Genomic DNA, 20,260 nt, shown 5'->3' on the forward strand with positions numbered 1-20,260 from the left:
GCCCCATAGCCGATCCATTATGAATCAACTTTCACATTTTTTTTCTTAAAGTAGTTTCATTCTTTTAACTTATGTGAGATTTAGGAAAGAAAATATTTTTGGAAGAAGATTGCCCACTTGAAGTATTCCAGAAACATTGGTTTTAAGTGGACACTAGACACTTAGCTCCTGAAACAGCAAAGGGAAAGCAATTTATTTCAAAACACTATTCAGATAATGACAAACATTTGCACCACATTGTTGCATTATATCATCAATGAAAAAGTTGATTTCCCTCGTTACAGAGGAATTCATTACAGAAGAATTCAGAATGTATCCATGGCTTCCTTTGCTGTCCTCCAAACTTTAAAGCTACTGTCTGAGGTTCTTTTGATACATTGACGAGATGTTTCTTAGGTAAGGCTAAGGCAGCATGTACACAAATTTGCAGAAGAAATAGCTTCTGTTTAAGAGCGTATTGGTATTCTTTAAGATTCACACCTGTTTCTGTGAGAGGATAGGCATTTTCTGTCTGCTACACTGAAGTCTATAGTTCCAAAAAGTTGTGGTTGATGAGGAAAGTGAAGTGATAGCTTCTCTGCCATTTAATGTGTAAAGGCAAGTATGACTTAATGGTACTGCCAATCGTAAGATTTCACTTAAGTGCCAGGAAATTAAGTGTGGCAAAGACAGAGTGCACACAGAAAACACACATTGAAAAACACCAGTGAGTTAAAGGAGAGTTATTTTCTAACAGTGGGATTCAGTAAGACTTCCTTTAAGTCAATAGTAGAATTTCCATTGACTTCAAAGGTCTTGGAATCAGACCTAATTAATATGCTAGGTAAATGGGAGATCTGTAAAACTTTTGGGTTGTTATCCTAAAACAACACTGACAAGAAGTTATCATTATTACCTTTTGATAAATAAGATGCTGTACTTCATCACTTGTCATAACACTTTTCTCTAGCTTGTCTAGCAGTCTTACTTTTTTCGTAATGGGACTACAGTGGCGAAAGGGAAGAGAGACACAGATGTGGTTTTTTACTCCAGTTGTATAATTCTTTAATTTTTGCTATGCAGGAATCTCTGCAGACTGGAGAAACACTGTAACAAGGAATAAATAGTTTGTAGAAGGTGTTAGAATTTGAAAATATACTCAAACAATTAAAGAAATACCTTTAATAAAATATCTGAACATATTAATGAACAAAAATATTCTATTTCAGATTTGTGATTGTCTTCAAAAACTGGCAGAGAGAATTCTGAAATCTAATACTGTATTCATAACAGTGTCTCTTTCCCTAATTTAGAGTGCAAAAGTACAAAGAAGCTATTGCTCAATGGAAAGACAGTATGCAGGCAAATAAGATATACGTTCTATTCTAAGACTTGATACTACTTCTGTGTCATTGAAAGAATAAAAAATATTTTTTTTGACAGATTATTCCTTCAAACCTGCAACAAAAAACAGATGAAAATGGTAGGGCTAACCTGGGAGTTATTAGTATTCATGCACGTAGGTAAGTAGTGAAAACTATACGGGGAAAAAAAAATTAATTCAGAAATGTCGCTTGCTGGATGCGTTTAAGCTGCGCATTTCATAAAGTACCTACCAAGAATTAATCTAGACCTAAGGTCAAACATTTATTATTTATATGCCGGTGGAAGGCCAGATAGCGAGCTTTAAGTAATTAAGTGCTTAACTAGATAAAATGAAATAGCTGCTTCTTTTGGTCTTCTGAGAAGCTGCTGCTCTAATTTTCTGAATCCTGTTTTTTCTGGTCATGGTAAAACACAGCTTGTAATTGTCAACCTGTACCTAGTGCAGGTGGTGTCACAAACCACTTAAAATATTTGAAGTGTACATCCTTCGAGTGACCGCATCCAGACACTGTACTTCCAAAGTAGGAACACATTTTAGCAGTGTTGAAACCCCATTTCTTCTGGATGCTAGACATTGTTTTAAAGGAGTAGGTAAAGTGTCCAAAAGATTTTTACATACATATATATATATGTACGCACGCACATACAAATATATATATATATGTTTAATTTTCCTTATTTGCAATAGAACTAATGAAGTCTCATTTCCTGCAGATGTGTGTCCTGTGGCTCCTGCTTCTTCATGTTAGTCACCCTGGCTCCCCTTACACTCCCATGTCCCATCTGACATTTCAAATTCATTATTTCTATATCTTCCTCATGTTCACAGTCCCACTCCTTGGATCCTTGAGCTTTTCTAGCAAGACTAGGTTGGCTTTAGGTAGCTTAGAAGCTTAGCAATAAATACTTGTTCTTAAACTTTGCATTCATAATCTACAGGATTTGACCCATAATAGTATTTTGCATTTGGAAGACGATCAGTTTTAAATGCTATTGATGGTGCTCAGTGTATTTTATAATGCCTTCATCTTGGTAGAAGGATGATGAGTATTAGTTAAGAATATATTTACTGGAGGTTAGAAACAGGTGTGCTCAGTGGTAACATCATACTATCTATATAGCATAATCAGAACTGGCTGGAGAATACAGCCTCTGTGCAGTTAAATACTGTATTCCCAGGCCTGTTTAAATACTTAGACTTCAAGGGTTTAATACTGTAAAGAAAATCAGTTATTCTGTAGCAGTGAAGTAATTATATGCTTGCAAAGCACTTTGCTAGATGTGCGTTGTGTGCAGATTCGCTCTTTGGAAACTGTCAAAGTAGGATGCTCGTCAGACAGCTTTTTAATTAGCTGTGCTTGTTTTCCACCTTGGTGTCTTCTGGAACTTAAGGCTGTAGTTGCTAGTGTGTTACAGGCAATGAAATGTGATCAAGCTAATGAAATACTAAAGCAGAATTAAATCTAATAAGCTAATATCTTAACATCTTAAACTTACAATTTTTCTTGTCTAACTTTGCATTAATGCTTCCATTTTTTTCTACCCTTTACCTACTGATAACTTTCAGATGTTGTGTATCATGCTTTCATGTACATGATTCAGACTTGAAGTCTGTTGAAAATTGTCTTTTCAGAAGAGATATTTTGTAACGGCTTTTATGATTTCTGTATATTTCAGGGGAGAGCACTTTTTACAGCTTAAAGCCTCATACAACAAGACCATGTTAGATTATCCTATAATCAAATTAAACGTCCTGCCTGATCCTGAGAAACCTGTCCACTTGAATGTTAAATATGACAAAGATGCTTGTTTTCCAGCAGGAGGTACCTTTCCTGGTAAGTATAAGGATTCTTTGGTGGAAACCAGTCACTCAAGAGCTTTTTAAACCTATGAAAAGCTATTTTGATGACTCTCCTGGCATACTTCCTTAAATTTTTTTGGTTTGTTTTGTCTCAGTTATTTGTAACAGCGGTATCTGAGATACCTCTGTTACACTTGGGGAAACAATTCATGTACATCATCTTTGGAAAGCATTTCAAAAGACCTCTTATTTATTTGCTCCAAATTATTGGCTTTATCTGTCAATAAATGGTAAAACTACAGAATCTCATCTCTGTCCTTAGTGGAATACCGTATTTTAGTTTTTGATCTTCCCAGATGATGACCTGAGCTAGTTCATGCATGCTTTCCCTTGTCTCATTTTCTGCAGAATAGTAAAAAAGAAGGTAGCTATGAAATTGTAGGCTAGCTGTGAGCCAGGAAGAACCAAAAAATGAGCAGAAATATACCAGGGACAATACAAAATATTATTTCTTGCTGTATTGTGTCACAAAAGTATAATCTTTGCTTTCTAACTAAGGCTGCCAAGTCAGAAAAGAAAAGTGTCTCATGTTTTATATCCCAGTAGTATTCACAATAAGGAAAAGAGAGAAAGAAAAGTGAGATGTGACCACAAGGAAATGTCTTCTGCTAAAAGCAAAACATAATTTGAAACCGCTGCTTTTTCCTGTAAGGAAACTTTGGCATGAATAAGAGACCTATACTAACTAATTCCATTAATTCAGGAAATAAGTCATCTTCATGATAACCAGGGGAGATAGGTTCTTGAATTTGCCAGTGAGGTATACAAATTTACTAGCCCTTTCAGAAAATTTTCCTGTTTAATTTGCAGTAATACGATTTGCACTATGAAACCATAACATAAAGATATTCTTCAGAAAGCTGAAGTCCTGTCTAAATAAGTTCAACAGAAAGCAAGTAGATTTTGTAGCTTTAAATACAATACCACGTTAAGGAAGGCCAAAAAAAACTCAGTAACAATTTACTGAAATTAAAAGACAAATAATATTTGAGACTTGGGAAGCCTGCTATATTTTGTCAGCGGTACCTGTGAAGGGAGACTAAGGTAGTTTCCAAACTAATTTTATTTTTCCGTTTGATCTCATTCTTGGTTTGTTTTTTTTAAAAAAAAAAAACCATTTAAAAATCACATTTCAGTCTTCAGTAGATGACTTTTAGATCTATTTGATGAAGTAAACATTAACAAAATTTCTATACTGAATACTAATCATTTAAGAATTATTAAATAATTTAGGCAATAAATTGCTAAGTTACTAACTCCAATATGCTAATTTCTATTTAATTTGGCTTTTATTTAAAAGGAATAAATTAAGGTGGCAAATCTGTTGCAGCTTTCAAAAGGTTTTAGGAGTGGTCAGGGAAACTTTTGATCAGTAGATACATTTTCAGTACTGGGCTGTTGCTGGAAGGGATACAAAGAATATAAGTCAGTACATGGATAAAAGTAGAAATGGGAGCAGGTTGAGAACTATGTAACTTGTACAGGAAAGTGGTGTCTTGCAAATGTGTTAGAAGGAGTTGATAAATGAATGTGAGTGATCCTCTAATACATAATGTACTTGGATTCTTAGCTTTTGGCAAGTTCCTTAACCAAGGGCTCTTTAAGCTGTTACAGGACCCTGTCCTTCCTGTATATATCAGTCTTTCTGTTGCCTTCAGGTGGACTTAAAACCAAAAAATTGTCTAAGGCACATTTTCCATTCTGTTGCTGTTTTACAGTGTGAATTCAGCACAAGCATTTGAATTTTTCCCACCTATTCTCTGTATTCCGTTTTAAATACTTTTAGATTCCCAGATGATAAATATCTCAAAGGTGACCAAAAAAACTGGAAAATCTGCTTCATACAAATCCGTTTGTTGTATCCCAAGCCTGTATGTAATACCTACAACACCTATTCAAAATCTAGACCAAAAAGGTTTTATTTTTAGTACTAGGAGTTGAGAAGCAGAATACCTCCCACAAATATTAGCTCTATTGTGTGGGGCCTTGTTTCTTGACCAAAAAAGGTTCATACTCAAAGATAATAATCATACTGTCATAACCTGATGAGCCAGCACGTTTATGGAAAGAGGTTATTGTTCTTTAAAATACTCCATACAGTGTTATGAACTTGACTAAATTCACAAGGTATTTTAGTTTTGCCTAGAGGAAATATACTGTAGAATCACAGAGTGGTTTGGGTTGAAGGGACCTGTAAAGATCATCTAACTCCAACCTCCTTGCAAATAGACCTTTTTCAAATGTAGTGTGTAGTATAAATCAACCAGGTTTTGAGAGAGGAAGAGAATTAAATGGGTTCTTCAGAAGGTAATGTAGTATAAATGACATTAAGTTTTGATACAGAGTTAAGATATTAAATTCTTTATTAACAGCCTCATATTCAATTAACATCCTGATTATTGGATTTACTGGTGAACTCAGGTACATCTGAGGGCAGGCACTGTAATCTCGGAGGAAGTCATGCCTGAATTTTTCATACACATCAAAGCCCAATCCTTCCTTACAGTGCAGAATGCAGTTCTACATTAGCAGTGCAGTTTCAATTGCATGCGTGAAATCCACCTGTAACCATAGTGTCAAAGTCTTTAGGTCGGGTTTTCAACTAGAAGGGTAGCTTTTATTTTAGTTTGGATTCTGTTTCCTTCAGACCACTTAAACTTTCTATGGAATATATAGGAAAATCTAAATTTTTCGGATCAGAGTATAAAATGGCAAGCATTTTGACTGCAGAACCAGTCAACAGCAAATAGAGGAGTGAAACATATCCCTGTATCCTGCTTTTAACAGATTTAAATATGTGATGTTAGTCTGTAAGAAATAGCCAAACTCAGCATAGCCTGAGTCATCCTTTTTATTACAGTGTGGCTAATAGATGGGGAAAATGGTAGTGGTGTTGGTATAGTCTCTTTACCAATTACTGTGCCTTTCTATCCAGTAATTCAATGACTAAGGCACTTGTGAAGAAAGAGGGAGATCTGGATTTCCTGTCTTTGAAGGAAGGAATCAGCTACTTGACTCACTAATGATTGTTCTTTCCTGAAACCAAGAAGCAGCCTGGCTTGCTGTTTAGATAAGAATGATAATCTGGGAAAGGCAGACTTGAAATTTCAGTGTTTTTTTAAAGCAGCCATTGGATAAAGTAGACGGCATTTTTTTCTAAGGATTGTTACCTGGTCTAATTACAGGTCTAGGAAGAAAAGGTTTTCCATATCTGGTTTAGATTTTTGGTTGTTTGGGTTCTGTTCGGAATGCAGGTTTTGTGTGTTTTTCCTCTAGGTATGCAAGGAAAGACAAATTCATGGAGTTCAATCTTCTTAATTCTGAATAAAAATAATCTTGAAAAAAATATTGTATTTCATTCTACAGATTTTATGGTTAGTGTTCTTTCTGAAGATGACAACATTATTAAAAATATTAATCCAGCACGGATTTCTATGAAAATGTGGGAAACACAGACCAGTGGAACTAAGATACCAATGGATGTAAGTCATCAAAATACATTCTCAAAATGGGTATCAAAATGCTGACATAGGACAAACATATTTGTAGTAGAAACTTTCCTTCATTTTATTTAGATCAATATCCTGTTCTAGATTAACAAGTATTACATATCAATCATATTTGTTTATCAGTATCTGTCCTGTTACAAGTTGTCAGACTGTTCAAATATCAAGACTATAGTAAGGACAAAAATGCTTCCGCTCTGCAGAAGCTAACTAATAGCAGGAAGACTATTCGAAGTTGCTACTCCTGAATTTTGCGAAGACTCTAACAATTAAGACTATGGAACTAGGTTGCAAATCATTAAGACTTGATAGCATGTTACAAGCAAGGTATTTTGTCAGTATGTTGCATTAATTTTTTTGCATCATTTCAGGTTACAACATTTAGCTGTAGTAAAGTGAAGGATGACAAGGAAGATGGCTTCTTCTACTTCAGGTATAGTAGCATTTATGTTATAATTACAGATAAAATTTACTGTACAAATTACATCATTTGAAATAGAAAACAAGGTGTTTAGATTTTGATAATGATCTGTTACAGAATTAGTGTGTTACAGTGCTACAAAATGATAAAAGATACTGGCAAGATGCAATGAACATGAAGATTGAATTATTCCCTAGATACAGATGACGTTTAATCTGAGAATGGAGAAGAGTCTAAGATAATATATTAGAATACATGAAGAGACATGCTAGCAATGAAGGGACTACATCACTTGCTTGTCACTTGTCTAGTAACGTTTTTTAATTCTTTCCAGTGCTACGATCGCTGCTGTAGAAGTGCAGGCTGGGCAAAATGGACTTGACTCTGATTTAATACCTTCTGTAGCTGTGTGTTAATCCTGAACCATGACCTTGGCCCTGTCAGTTTAGTGGTCTTTCCTTGGACTACTTATTCAGAGACGGTGTCTTAGATGACAGGCAGCAGAACTAGAGCTCATCATAAGCTGGTGTGTGACTGCCACATTTCTACATCTGTTCCTGACAGGCATGCCATGGGATCAGTTAAATAGTTGTACTGGCTCTTGATTGAAGATCTTGCCTCCTAGGAACAGACTTTCATTCTGCTTTTAGAATGGCAGACTTTGGGATCACCTTATTGGCAGCAGATAGCACTGTTGCACAGCTGATTCTTGTTCCTGCATCAGAGGAACAGAGGCTGCTGCAGCTCAACTATCTCAAGATTCCAGGAGCCATCTGAGTGGCAGCACTTCAGGAGGTGATAGGGGATTCAATGTTCCAACCTAAACGATTCTATGATTCTAAGTTTCCTAACTTGCCTCTCATCTGCGGCCCTTCTCCCTTTCATGGTGCATAATAGAGTTCAGGAAGCTAGGCATCCGATTTGTAATCCGTGGGGATCTGTGTGCTTTCAAGACCTCGATGTAGTATTAAGTCTTCAACACTTTTTTTCCCCTGGGAAACGGAGGCTCAAATCCAGGGTTCTGACCCGGCTTAATACACAGTACAAATGTACCTCCATCTGTAAGTCCTTCTGGCATATCCAGCCAAGAAACTATCCCTTCTGGGAGGGCAGTTCATATAACCTTTGTTTATTCAGTCTTTTTAGCTTCTCAGATAGTCTATAGCAATGTAATGTATTTGAAAACCTTTTCATTTAAGAGCTTACAACTAATTCAGAATGCTATTTAAGCATGGCTTTTTTTATCATTACCAAGATCTACTTTTACCTTGAAGGCACTTGAGGTTCTGAAGCCTTCTAAGGCTGAGTTTTGGCAGCTAAGCACAAGGAGACTCCCAAATAAATAAAAGGGAGTCGTATTGAAAATTTTGAAAGAACAGATGGTAAAGATTACCCATTAGCAGCCCTCGTAGGAAAGTGTGTATTACTCATTCCTACCAGTGTCTGCGGCATCACAGTCTACCACCTGGTTTCTCTCAAGTTTTCCTGTCCTTGTCACTGTTACAATGATTTTCATCTATTAAATGTGGATCAGTAACATAGAAGCTATTAATGCAGCCTTACAACTTTCATAACAATTGTGCAGTTTCTTCTTTTTCTAAAACATATGTCTGGTTAGATGGTCTTCAGCCACGAGATCCTCAGCAGATTATTTGCAGCTCAGTTTTTTAATGCATCCTGATAAGGCAGATGCTACTTTCAATCTTAAGCTAGATAAAATACAGAAAAGGTAGAATTCTTTCCTTTCTATTCAAAATACAAAAAGGAAAAGTCATGGTCTGTTCTAGAAATAAGTAAAACTTCAGGATTTTGTTTTTTGGAAGCGTTGCAGGGAATCTTGCATCTTTCTTCTTCCCAAACAAAATAAGAGGAAACAAATTGCTTTATGTTACTGACAAAACAGATAAAGTGCTGTATGTTGAAAACAAAAGTATCATTAAACCAGTTCAAGAGTGCCACAAGTTATGCTCTCAGAGAAACATCTGAATCTTGGTTAGAGACTGTTTGCATCTCCTCATAAGTTTCTCAGCATTTGTAAGTCACTACTATCCCTTGTTAAACACTGCAGCAGTCTTCTGGATGCCATGTGGCCTTCCTTGCTAAGTGAAGTTTTGTTTATAGCAACACAACCACATAGGGTCTGGCTTCCCTTCATATTTTGGTATTGGGGGTTCTTTGCCAGTAGTCTGCACTCTGGAACGCTGCAAGGTAAAATGAAAACTCTTCTCTGTCTCTCGCTATATTCAGCCTTGGTAGCTGGTCCAAGTTACCCAGATTTTTACACCTCCTGAGTAAGAGAAGAAATCAGCTACTCAGATTTTTTGTAACTTCAAGCCAGATGATTAAATTTGGAGATAATTTGTTGTTATTGCAGATATCTACACTCTGCTTCAGTAGCTTTATGAAAAGTCATTGAACGGGAAGTGAAATGAGGTAGACTTGCAGATTTCTAAATAGGGCCACGACAAACTTCCTCCCAACTAGTAGAGAGAGACTCTTGGAGGAGACTTTCCTCATCCAAGCTTCCAAAAGCCTTATGCTAGTTCTTGAAAAACTTTCATGGTGTTCATGCTCAAAGAGGAGTGCGATGGAGGAGTACTCTAAATATGTCAGGTCTTAACAGGGCTTTCTAACTAGTTTGAAGGACTACTCAGAATTTGAATTGCTAGCATGCTTACATACTTGTCACTTCAATATTGACTCGCTTTTGCTTTTTTTTATTATTATTTATTTATTTAGGGATAAAGTGGTTCCAGAGAGAGTGGGCACTTACAGTATCCAGTTTACCTTTGCAATGGATAAGACAAATATGCTCAACAGTGACCAGGTTTGAATCTATAATTAATTACATGTAGTAGAGAATCATCTGGGAGAAATATTATGATGCTTTGTAAATTCAGAGTGCAATACTTTTAAGCTTTGCCAAAAGTATTTTTGTTTTTGATAGTTACTGATTTCAAAGTATGTTTTCATTAGCATTTATAACTAAGCAGAAATTTTGTGGAATAAGACCTGTGTAATTTGCAACCTAGTAGAACTGGTTTTATGGTCATGATAATTTATTTCAAGATTGTCAGTAAATTTTACATGCATTTGTTTCAGTATTTTTGAGCAACCCATGTGTGCAGGTGAATTGTAGTGAATTATATCAGTCTTTGTTTTGTTTTATTTTATTTTATTCTTCTTCCTTTTTCTGCTAGATTGTTGTTGAAGTTGTACCTAATGACCCTGTACGCTTGTTACCTGATTCTTTACCAGCTACTCCAGCAGTTTCCAATGTTCGAACTCTTGCTAGCCGTACACTGGTCAAGGATTTATACCTCCATGTAATGGTAACTATACTTCAAGAAAAAAAAACGTGATTAGGGACTGTTGAAAATATGTTGAATTTTGCTGTAGGGCATTGCTGCTATCTCTTTGCAGATTAACTTCACAAAAAAGTGATTTCCAATATATGACAGGTGCATCTTGTTTTATTTACGTACAGATAATCAAAAATATAGCATGCAGTCTTTGCTGTTAGGCATCTTAATTGAAACCCATTTCTTGTTGCCACAGGAAAAGTATGTTTTAAGAATAGATTCTAGTGGGAATATGCTTATATATACAGCAGATGTTTCTCTCCGCTATTTTTCTTCCAGGAGACAGTTTCTCTTAGAAATCTTGTATTACAAAAAATGTTTCTTGAAATTTGAACATTCACAGGGATACAGGGAGACCATTTACCAGTTACCACTGTGGGCAACACAGTCGCAGCTTGTGCAAAATTAAATTACTTTATCACCACTTCAGAAAGACTTGAGTAGTGAGAAACAAAAACAACAAGAGTAAAGCAGCCTCCCAGCCCACCATTCCCCAGGCTCAGCTTCGCTCCAGACTCCTTTGACCTTTCCTGAGCAGTGCAAGGGTTGGGGAGCAGGGGCAGTGGTCAATCCATGACAGCTCCTCTCTGCTGCTCCTTTCTCCTCACAGCTTGTGGGTCTAGTGTGGGGCCCTCCATGGGCTGCAGTCTGTCATGAACCGCTCCAGCATGAGCCTTCTCCACAGGTGCTGTCCTTCAGGAAATACCCACCTGCTCTAGCCTGGGGTAGTGCACAAGCTGCCTTGTGGATATCTGCTCCACTGTGTGGATATCTGCTCCACCGTGTGGATATCTGCTCCACCATGGTCCTTTGTGGGTGGCAGGGAGTACCTGCTGCGCTGTGGTCTCACCGTGGGCTGTGGGGAAATCTCTGCTCTGGCGCCTGGAGCGTCTCCCCTGCCACCTCCTTCTCTTACCCTGGTGTGTCCTCTGCTGTTTCTCTTGGTTTTCCCCTTCTTCTCTGCCAGTGCATTTTTGCCCCTTCTTAAATATATTTCCCCAGAGGAACCACCGTTCTGGCTGAGGGTCGGTGGGAACTGGCTGGCACCGGCTGTGTCCAGCCCTGGCATCTCCTTGCTGAGGCCGCCCCTGCACCCCCCCCCACTGCCAGCACCTTGCCACGTAAACCCGATGCAGTAGGTAAATCGATGACTTGGTTCCAAACTAACCGGTTTGTCTTTTTTTACTTACAGGATGAGTACAACAACCACACTGGAATTGATCTAGTTGGCCGAATAATAGCAAAAATTAAGAGCCCCAATGAAGATGATATCGAGATCCCACAGTTTCAGGGGAAAGTCAGTACAATTGAGTTTCCATTTGACAGAGGCTCAGCTGAAATTGTAAGTGTGGCTGAAATACACAGTTAGCTCCATGAGCAATGGATCTAATGAGACCTGTTTCCCTACAGCTTCAAAGTTGATCTTACACCTCCCGTTTTGTAGAGGGTTACCATATATTGTAGCCTTCCCTTACAGATAAGTAGGTACACTATTTCATCTCTGGTTCCTGATTTTCAGAAAATCTGAAAGGAGGACATTCTTTAAACTGTTCATCCCTGCCAAGCCAGGGAAGTTTACAAGTACACTCAGTTAAGGACTGAGACATACAGAGGGATGCAGGAGAAGTCTTGTCCTCACTGGAATTTCATATGTAAATAACACTTCACCGATGTATGGTTAAACCATTAATATTAGCAGTATTTTATATTTTGATTTATAATACTGTCTGGCTATTATATCTTAAGATCATTTAGCCTGATCTCTTCATATATATGTAATTAAATTTTACCAGGTTCTCTTTACATTTTGTCAAGCTAACTGGGCATACATATACTTTGCAGAAAAGATGTTATCCTCGTTTGAAGAAGTAAAGATTGAACTACCACTTCTCTCCATGATTTATTTCAGTCATTAGTGCCCTTGACTGTTAAAAATGTTTAGCTTATTTCAGTTTGAATCTCTGGCTGTAGTGTCATGCATACCTCTGAAGGTACTGCATATTGTAGTAATGTCATGGCAATCACTTTTTCCTTCAACAAATACAGATTGAATTTTTAAAACCTATGAGTTCCATTTGTAAGTTGTTACAAAATATAATATAAAAGACACAAGTTAAAATGTGTATGCACACGAAAGCAGAAAACTGTTCAAAACACACAAAAAAACCCCAGCAGATCAGAGCCACACATTTGTTTTGAGTGGAATGGTCACAATGTCTCTCTTGAAAGCCTACAGAGAACTTCAGTCAGTAGGACTATTCACATGGTGACATAGTTATATATACATTTATTTAAGTTGCTGATAATATAAGAATTATCATATAAGAATTGCAGAGCAAAAGTGTACCCCTGTTTCATTTGGTTCCTCTAGTTGTCACATCTTACTAGCTTGAAGTCGATGGAAATCTTCAAACAGTTAGAAAGGTGTACTGAAGGAGGATCCAACTTCTTAAAGAAATTCTCAGCCACCTTTTCTAGGGCATTCATTGGGAGCAGCTTTGCAGTAGACCAACATCAGTGTGTGCCAGGTGGAGGCAGACACTGCCTTCGCAACAAATACAAAATTTCTCAGTACATCTTGGAAATCACCACAATAAAACCCCAGTAGAATCACTAAAATCAACATATCCCACTTCTTCATAATACACTTTATTAAGTACATCAACTCTTTTTATTGGAACTACATAGAGGAAACTTAATCACACAGCATAAATAATCCTCTGTCAGTAACAGTCAAGGATGGAAACATCCAGTTAACATGGGCAAACGTTTTTCACTGAGCAATCTGTCAAACTGATTTACTCTGATCCCTAAGGAAAAGTGACAAAATATGTATGAAAAACAAGAATAGAGTGCATGGACTGAATAGAAGTATCAGATAAAATTAATATACTAATTGATTTATGGAGCACTCTGAGTTTCTCTTGTTCCCCAGTCGTGTTTCAGGAGTAATAAATTAATTGGTTTGTGAACACATTTTTCTCTGACAGGTGGTGTAGGAAAAAGTGCAAAAGTATAGGTGAGGAGTGAGCTATAACCACTGGTCTGATAAAATAGTGCTTTTCTCCACAAATCTTTCTTTTACACCTGTGATAAAAATTTGAACAGATGTTGAAAGCTTCACACTGTTGGGGAGAATAGTAAACCCATAGGGTGAACTCTGAGAGTTCAGATAAAATCACTGGATGGTTTCTCATGCTCCTCACTGATGCAGAGGTAACAATTTTTTTTCATCTCCGTGTACTAGTAACCTGCTGTTGAGCCACTGTGACCTAAATATTCCAGTCTTGCTTCAGTGACTAAGCTAATAGCTATGCAATGTTTTTGGGAGATGTTTTTGGTTTTTTTCTTTGGCTTGGTTTGGATATTTATTTATTTATTTTGTAAGCAGGTTCTTTTTCTTTTTTTCTTTCTCCTTATATATCCCTGGTTTGTTGGAAGATGAGGGGTTGCATTCTTCTGCTTTCTAATTACTGTGATCTGATAAGATCCTACTGCTTTTGACAGTAACTTGTGTTCCTGATTGTTCTGTAGAAAGTAATACCATTTCAGTGAATCTCTTCCCCTCTTTGGGGCAGTTTTCAGTTTTCTAGCTTATACTGAGTTCCCTGACTTCAGAAAACTCACAAAACTTGTGTCAAAAGGATTTGTTGGTTGTGATGCAATGTACTTTTCATATGATTGGTAATGGGGAGGGGACACACTAGTGTTTTTTCAAGTATCTTGAAATTGTTCCATCTAGTTTGTAAATATAATTATGTGCAATTAGCATTAATGTAATGAAACTGATAATCTGTCAGGTTTACTTTTACGCTGAGGTTCAGGAATACTAAACTTGTTTAATGAAGAAGAATGTTTAGATTTTTATTAGTATACATTTTCTAAGGAAAAGGTATTTCCACTGCAGACTTCTCCTAATTAAATATGTAGCTGCAATATTTTTGAAAGCCATGAAGACTATCTTTGAAGGTTATATATCTATCTCTTCTTTTAGGCTGCAACCACCTCTCTTGATTTGGCCAGTTGAGTAGCAATTTCTACATGTTAAAGGTGGAAACAGTATGAGTTTTATTATAAGCATTATTCATTTTATGCATGATACCTTTCCCAAAGTAACAACATATTTAGATATTACCTATACTAATTTTATTTCTGTTTACCGTTCTTTATGGTTTTATAATATTTCTCATGTTTGTAAAGAAAGGTGAAGGATTTAGTTTGTCTTTTCGAAAAGGAATTGATAAAAAATGGGATGTTCATGTTAAGTGTTTGGATACATATTGTTCATTCATTTGGGACCTGCTGTCTACTTCTATGGTAACAGCAGTAACTTGAACTCAGCACTGGGAATAGTTTGTGTTTCCTTTTTCCGTGTTTATGCATTGGGTCTTTCTTTTTAATGTTCTGTTTGCATTTGTTCACATGCTGAATGAAGTACATCCAGGGAGATTTTGCTTATGGGACAGTGCAGAAAATATTTTTTCTGAGCATGTATCTCTTCAAATTTATAGCCAAAAATAATAAATAATAAGTCTCTTTAAACAGGTAAAATGACAATCTTAATTCTTAAATAATAAAGTAGTTACTGCTAAATCTTTGTATTTTACTTGCCTTCAATAGTTATAAAAGGCATTTGCAAGCCAATAATTAAAACTGTAGCAATATTGTATAGATATTATTATATAACTTATAAGATTTAGTATTTTAAGAATGTCTGTCTGTTTTATGTGTTACCAGAAGTGTGACTGTAATCTTATGTATGTATGTTTGCTTGTTTGTTTTATTAGAATCTAGTGTTGGCTGAAAACAGTCCTGGAAGAGATAGCACTGAATATATTCTTGTATTTGAGCCAGATCTGCCAGCTTTGAAGAAACCTTTGGAACCATACTGTCTGTCCTTTATGTTTTACAATGGTATGTTTCAGTTATTCTATAATGCTTGCTTTTCCTTAGAACCAACTATTTTTAGGTCCATAATACTTCTTAAGAACTGTGTAATAGCTTAATAGATTTTTGCTGATATTTAAACCAAGTGTGTTACTCTGTTGTCTTCTAAATATGTTTGTTTATTTCTGTAGATTTCAAGAAGCAGCAACAGATGGCAACGCTTACAAGGGAGAGAGACCAGTTATCTCAGTCCATAGGTGTTTATAGAAATTGGTTTGATATTACCAATCAGCTTGTAACTGAAATGAAGTGTAAGTTCATTAAAATATAGAAATAAATTTCCTGGGAATTAAACCTTTTTTTCCTTTAATAATTTTGAGACTATAGACAGGGGGAGAAAAGTCAGTATTGAAATAATGAAATACAGTAGAGGGGAGCAGAAAGCAATATATCTTTGTATTAGAAGGGAAGCATCTAGTTATTTGGATGGACCTACCTATAAAAGGTGTTGATTTGAGGTAGAGCATTTTGTGTCGCAACTGTCAAAAGGAGGAATAAAACATTGAAATTGATGGTCTGGTTCATTTTTCCATGACTGCTTTGTACTCTGAGCTTTGGAATGGATGTGTGAATGCTTATCCATCTGGAAAGTCAACAGTTGCCTAAAACCAATCTTCTTTCAAAAAGTTAGTCTTACATTTTCAAAATGTTACTTTTTCCCCCCATATTTGATTCTTAAGTACATTATTCGAAGGTATTGTGTAGCTATTCAGCAAATGTAATCCTTTATAAAGTCTTAAACAGCAGAGCCGGGTAAGTGCAGTGGTTTATGGAAATGGGACAAATGAGGGAAATGTTTTCTTCACAGTATTTTTTTTGTTAGAATCATCCTGTCTGTTGCTCAGAAGGTTTGTTTTAATAGATGCATTTTGAATTTTTACTTTTAATTGCTAAATGTAAATAAAGCAGGCTGGAATTAGAAGATGCTGCTTCTAATGTAAGATGTTTCTTGTAATTTTAGTACAGGGCTGTGTTTCTGTTACTGCATGTTTCCGTTATGGATGCAAATTCCTAAATTCCAGTGTGAAAGGCAAAAAATTTTGTTTCCTATTTGCAGATTTTTGCACATCTCTAGAGAGTAAGTTAGAGCACAACGTTACACTTTATACTTAAATAGCATTTGCAAATATAAACCTGTTTGAATAGAGAGGGTGGAAAGCAACTCACCTGTTTTCTCATTTGTTTTCAAAATTGCTTCAGTTCAGATATGAGAGTTGAGGAAATGGTGTCCAGGAAACTATGTCCCGTGTAAGAGACAAAAGAGAGTAGTGCCAGGTACCACTCTTCCCTTCGCTCTCTTGCCATGTTGCCTGTTGGAGAACCACTTGGAAAGATAATTGAGGATGAAAAGAAGAAAGGGCTTAGATTCTCAAGCTGATCTAAGGACTGGCCCTGTAGCTTTGTGAAGCTGAAAGAAATGGCAGCTGCTGAGATTGCTTAGAGACTGGATAAATTACAAGATTTTTGTGGACAAATCCTGATACTCTGTGCTGAAATTAAAAAGTAGATAGCATTGGCTGAGGGTGGCATAATTCTGAAAACTGGAAAGAAATTATCTGAAGTGTTCCATTGCTTTCTAATATTTCCTTACTCCCTGTTGATATTATTGGTTTCAGGTCAGGTTAAAGAAGCTGAAACAAGAGAAACTCACCTGAAGAATGAACTGAAAAAACATCAAATTGAATTACCACAGACAAACACGGTATGACTTATTTCTTCCTAAACTCCATGATGTCTTGAAAATAAATTAATCTTAATATGAATTTGATATAATTATATAACATTATTGAATCACACTGGTATATACACAAGCACGTACTACCAAAACCCTGAAAATTTAAACCACAAGGAAAATTTGTGGATCAATGCCAAACTTAAATTACTGTTCTGGTAGTGTGACTGTCCCTTAAACAAACTGCTAGAGGTATAAGAAAAACTTCAAGTTTATATCCTGATCTTGGTTTTGCCTTTCTGCTAAGGTTACCAGTTGTGTAACTGGTACTGCTGGTTTTCATAATGGGTTTTTGTAGGCTGATCGATATACACTGGATGTATTCTGGTGTAAGCAGACCAAAGGAAAACACTTACTTTCAGAGAATTAGATAACTTAATATGTTACTACTAAAGCTGATGTAAAAGTGAGTTTGAGAGATTCAGGGCAATTACCCCCACTGCTAATTTTCCATAAAGATCCAATTATGTTTTAAAGAAACTTTTAAAACAAAGTTTTCAACCTACTAACATTTTTGGGGAAAAAAACATGTAAACAGTAAGTTAGCTTTAGATCAAGTGAAAACAATTGTTACACTCATTAATCACAAATCAGTAGAATTAAATTATATATATTCTGCAATCACTGTACCCAGGTTCTTCCTGCTGGCTAAATTTTTCAGGCCTTGGACATGATTCCCTTCTAAAATGGTTTATTTGTGTACATTTGTGGTTGTCTCTTCCTTTTGATTTAAACTTCCTTCAGTTTTGGCTCTGGTAGCTCTTTGTGGAAAGCTCCCTGAAGTCTTAAAAAAAAAAAAAAGAAAAGAAAAGAAGTAGCAATAAAAAAATCTGTAGTCACAATTGAAGTATGCCACTTTTTGCTTTCTGAGTTTATCTGCAGTGGTCCCCTATATATTAAGAGTCTGTTTCAGATTATTGAATGGTTCTTGTTAGGAACTTGATTGACAACAGGTAAAGTAACTACTTCTGCAGCTCAGCCCAATGATACACACTCACTAACTTCAAATTATAATTTTCAGCTTCAGTATGTGGATTCTCTTATAAAACAAAAGATGTTGGATCAAGAAGGAGTAATGAAACAGCCAAGGCGAACTTGTACCCTCCCAAACTATCCAAAAGGCAACCAGGATATTTTAGGCAAGGTGAGTTTTCTCTCAGCCTTCAGATGAGTTTTGTTGGTTCCAGGAAGTGGTAATGATGAAAAATTTGCAAGTAATTTTTGAGGAGTATTAAAAAGAAGATAGCAATCTCAACCCATCAGATGACCAGCTCTTCTAATAGATTCATCAACAGGGGAATTAAATGTCTGATCAAAGTTGCAGGATTATTGTGATTAGCATAAAAAGGGGAGGTGGTCTTGGCTTCTATTTTGACTGTTTTAACTTCTGTGGTACAGATTGCACATTTAGCTCAAATTGAGGATAACGAAGCAGCAAAAGTTATCTCTTGGCATTTGGCAAGCGACATGGACTGTGTAGTCACATTGACTACTGAAGCTGCTCGTTCTATTTTTGATGAAACTCAAGGTCGACAACAAGTGTTACCTCTTGATTCTATTTACAAGAAGACACTTCCCGATTGGAACAGGTAGAGAAAACACATTTGTATTACATACTACTTCAGCTTTTTTTTGGCGTATGTCATTTCTCTTTTTAAACTTTATAGTAAAGTTTTAACAGAAAAAAATTTCTGGCTTCATAATCATAGCAACAGTGATGTCACTTGAAATGTTAGCTGAAATCATAACTTTGTCTTTAACTGCTGTTAAAGGTAGGCAATCTACCATTTTTTTTCCTTTACTTCTCCATGTTTTCTAGAGCAGGAACTTTTTAAAAATAATTCTAGCACTTCAAATTCTAACTTAAATCCAGTTCCAGAGTACCTTCCCTAAAATAATCTGTAGTAATAGAAATTCATTCTGCTGGTTTGGTTTCCTGGAAAATAAAGGAAAATGCAGTATTTATGTGCCTGAAAATAATTTGCTTATGAAGATGACTGCTAATACCATTTTAGAAAATGCCTTTTAGAAAAGATCTGACGTGCAGGTACACTTATAAGGTCCAGAATCTCAGTTTTTATAAAACTAAAACTTGTCCATAAAATCAGTCATATGGATTTGTTGGGTATATGTCTTATTACAAATTAGCGTTTCCAAAGCATCTTTAATATAACTGGCATTTTAGATAATGATTTAGCATCTGGTGTGGAAGTGTTAAGATGCATCCAATTAATTTTGAAATTTCTGACTATATTGCCAGAAGTAATAATGAAATAAGGGAAAATTACCTTTTTTTTCTCCTCTTTTCTTCTCCCTTACTCTCCCCTTTCTTTAAACAGACCTTTACCTCACTTAAGAAATGGAAAAATCTTCTTCAGACCTATTGGAAATCCAGTATTTGCCAGAGATCTGTTAACATTTCCAGATAATGTAGAGCATTGTCAAACAGGTAAATAGTATTAAAGAAATTGTTCAGAACTTCTTTCTTTTTAATAAATAAAATACAGAAATATCGCAAATCATAGTCCTTTCAGTAATCTTCATTGAAATGTGCAAATACCCATGTTACATTCCTTGTGAAGTCTGCTGGTACAAAGGCTGTTAAGTATTTGCAAACAACAGTTGTGAAAACTTCAGCAATGACCACTGTCTTCTGCTTTTTGTCTTTTTTTCTTTACTAGATTGCTTTTCTTTTTAAAATTACAGCAGCGTTATCTTATTCCCAAGCTCATATAAGCAGAAACAGGCAATCATGGTATTAGTTTTTATATTTTCATATTGCAGAAGTTACTGCTTTTGTTAGACTGTTTTTCCAGTCCTATTCCTCTCAAAATGTGTAACGTATAGATTTAGGTACACTCAGATCAAACTGCACATGACTAAATACATTACGCTTAAATAGTTACAGGAAGAATAAGCTTTCAATTTTTGTGTAGATTTCAGCTTAGGGAACCATCATCCTCTTACTTTTCCTGATAAAGTTGCAGTACCTACCTTTTCCTACACTTTTTCTTAAATTAAGTAGACCTACTCTTTTATATGGAGTCTTGGAGTCTCTATAATAAT

General features: G+C 36.0%; 1 protein-coding gene across 4 annotated transcripts in view; it reads left to right on the forward strand.

Annotated features, from left to right (window-relative positions):
- SMCHD1 (structural maintenance of chromosomes flexible hinge domain containing 1) overlaps window positions 1-20,260 on the forward strand; it is a 90,973-nt gene that overhangs the window by 63,956 nt on the left and 6,757 nt on the right. For all 4 annotated transcript variants that reach the window (XM_056330770.1, XM_056330767.1, XM_056330768.1 and 1 more), the window contains exons 31-43: window positions 1,423-1,502; window positions 3,043-3,200; window positions 6,593-6,708; window positions 7,104-7,165; window positions 9,893-9,980; window positions 10,354-10,485; window positions 11,708-11,857; window positions 15,303-15,429; window positions 15,594-15,713; window positions 17,079-17,164; window positions 18,216-18,338; window positions 18,593-18,783; window positions 19,534-19,643. In XM_056330770.1, coding sequence (XP_056186745.1) covers window positions 1,423-1,502; window positions 3,043-3,200; window positions 6,593-6,708; window positions 7,104-7,165; window positions 9,893-9,980; window positions 10,354-10,485; window positions 11,708-11,857; window positions 15,303-15,429; window positions 15,594-15,713; window positions 17,079-17,164; window positions 18,216-18,338; window positions 18,593-18,783; window positions 19,534-19,643 — 1,543 coding nt within the window. The remainder of the gene's footprint in view (window positions 1-1,422; window positions 1,503-3,042; window positions 3,201-6,592; window positions 6,709-7,103; window positions 7,166-9,892; window positions 9,981-10,353; window positions 10,486-11,707; window positions 11,858-15,302; window positions 15,430-15,593; window positions 15,714-17,078; window positions 17,165-18,215; window positions 18,339-18,592; window positions 18,784-19,533; window positions 19,644-20,260) is intronic.

Source organism: Falco biarmicus, chromosome 3 (genome assembly GCF_023638135.1).
Source record: "Falco biarmicus isolate bFalBia1 chromosome 3, bFalBia1.pri, whole genome shotgun sequence".
Lineage (NCBI taxonomy): Eukaryota > Metazoa > Chordata > Aves > Falconiformes > Falconidae > Falco > Falco biarmicus.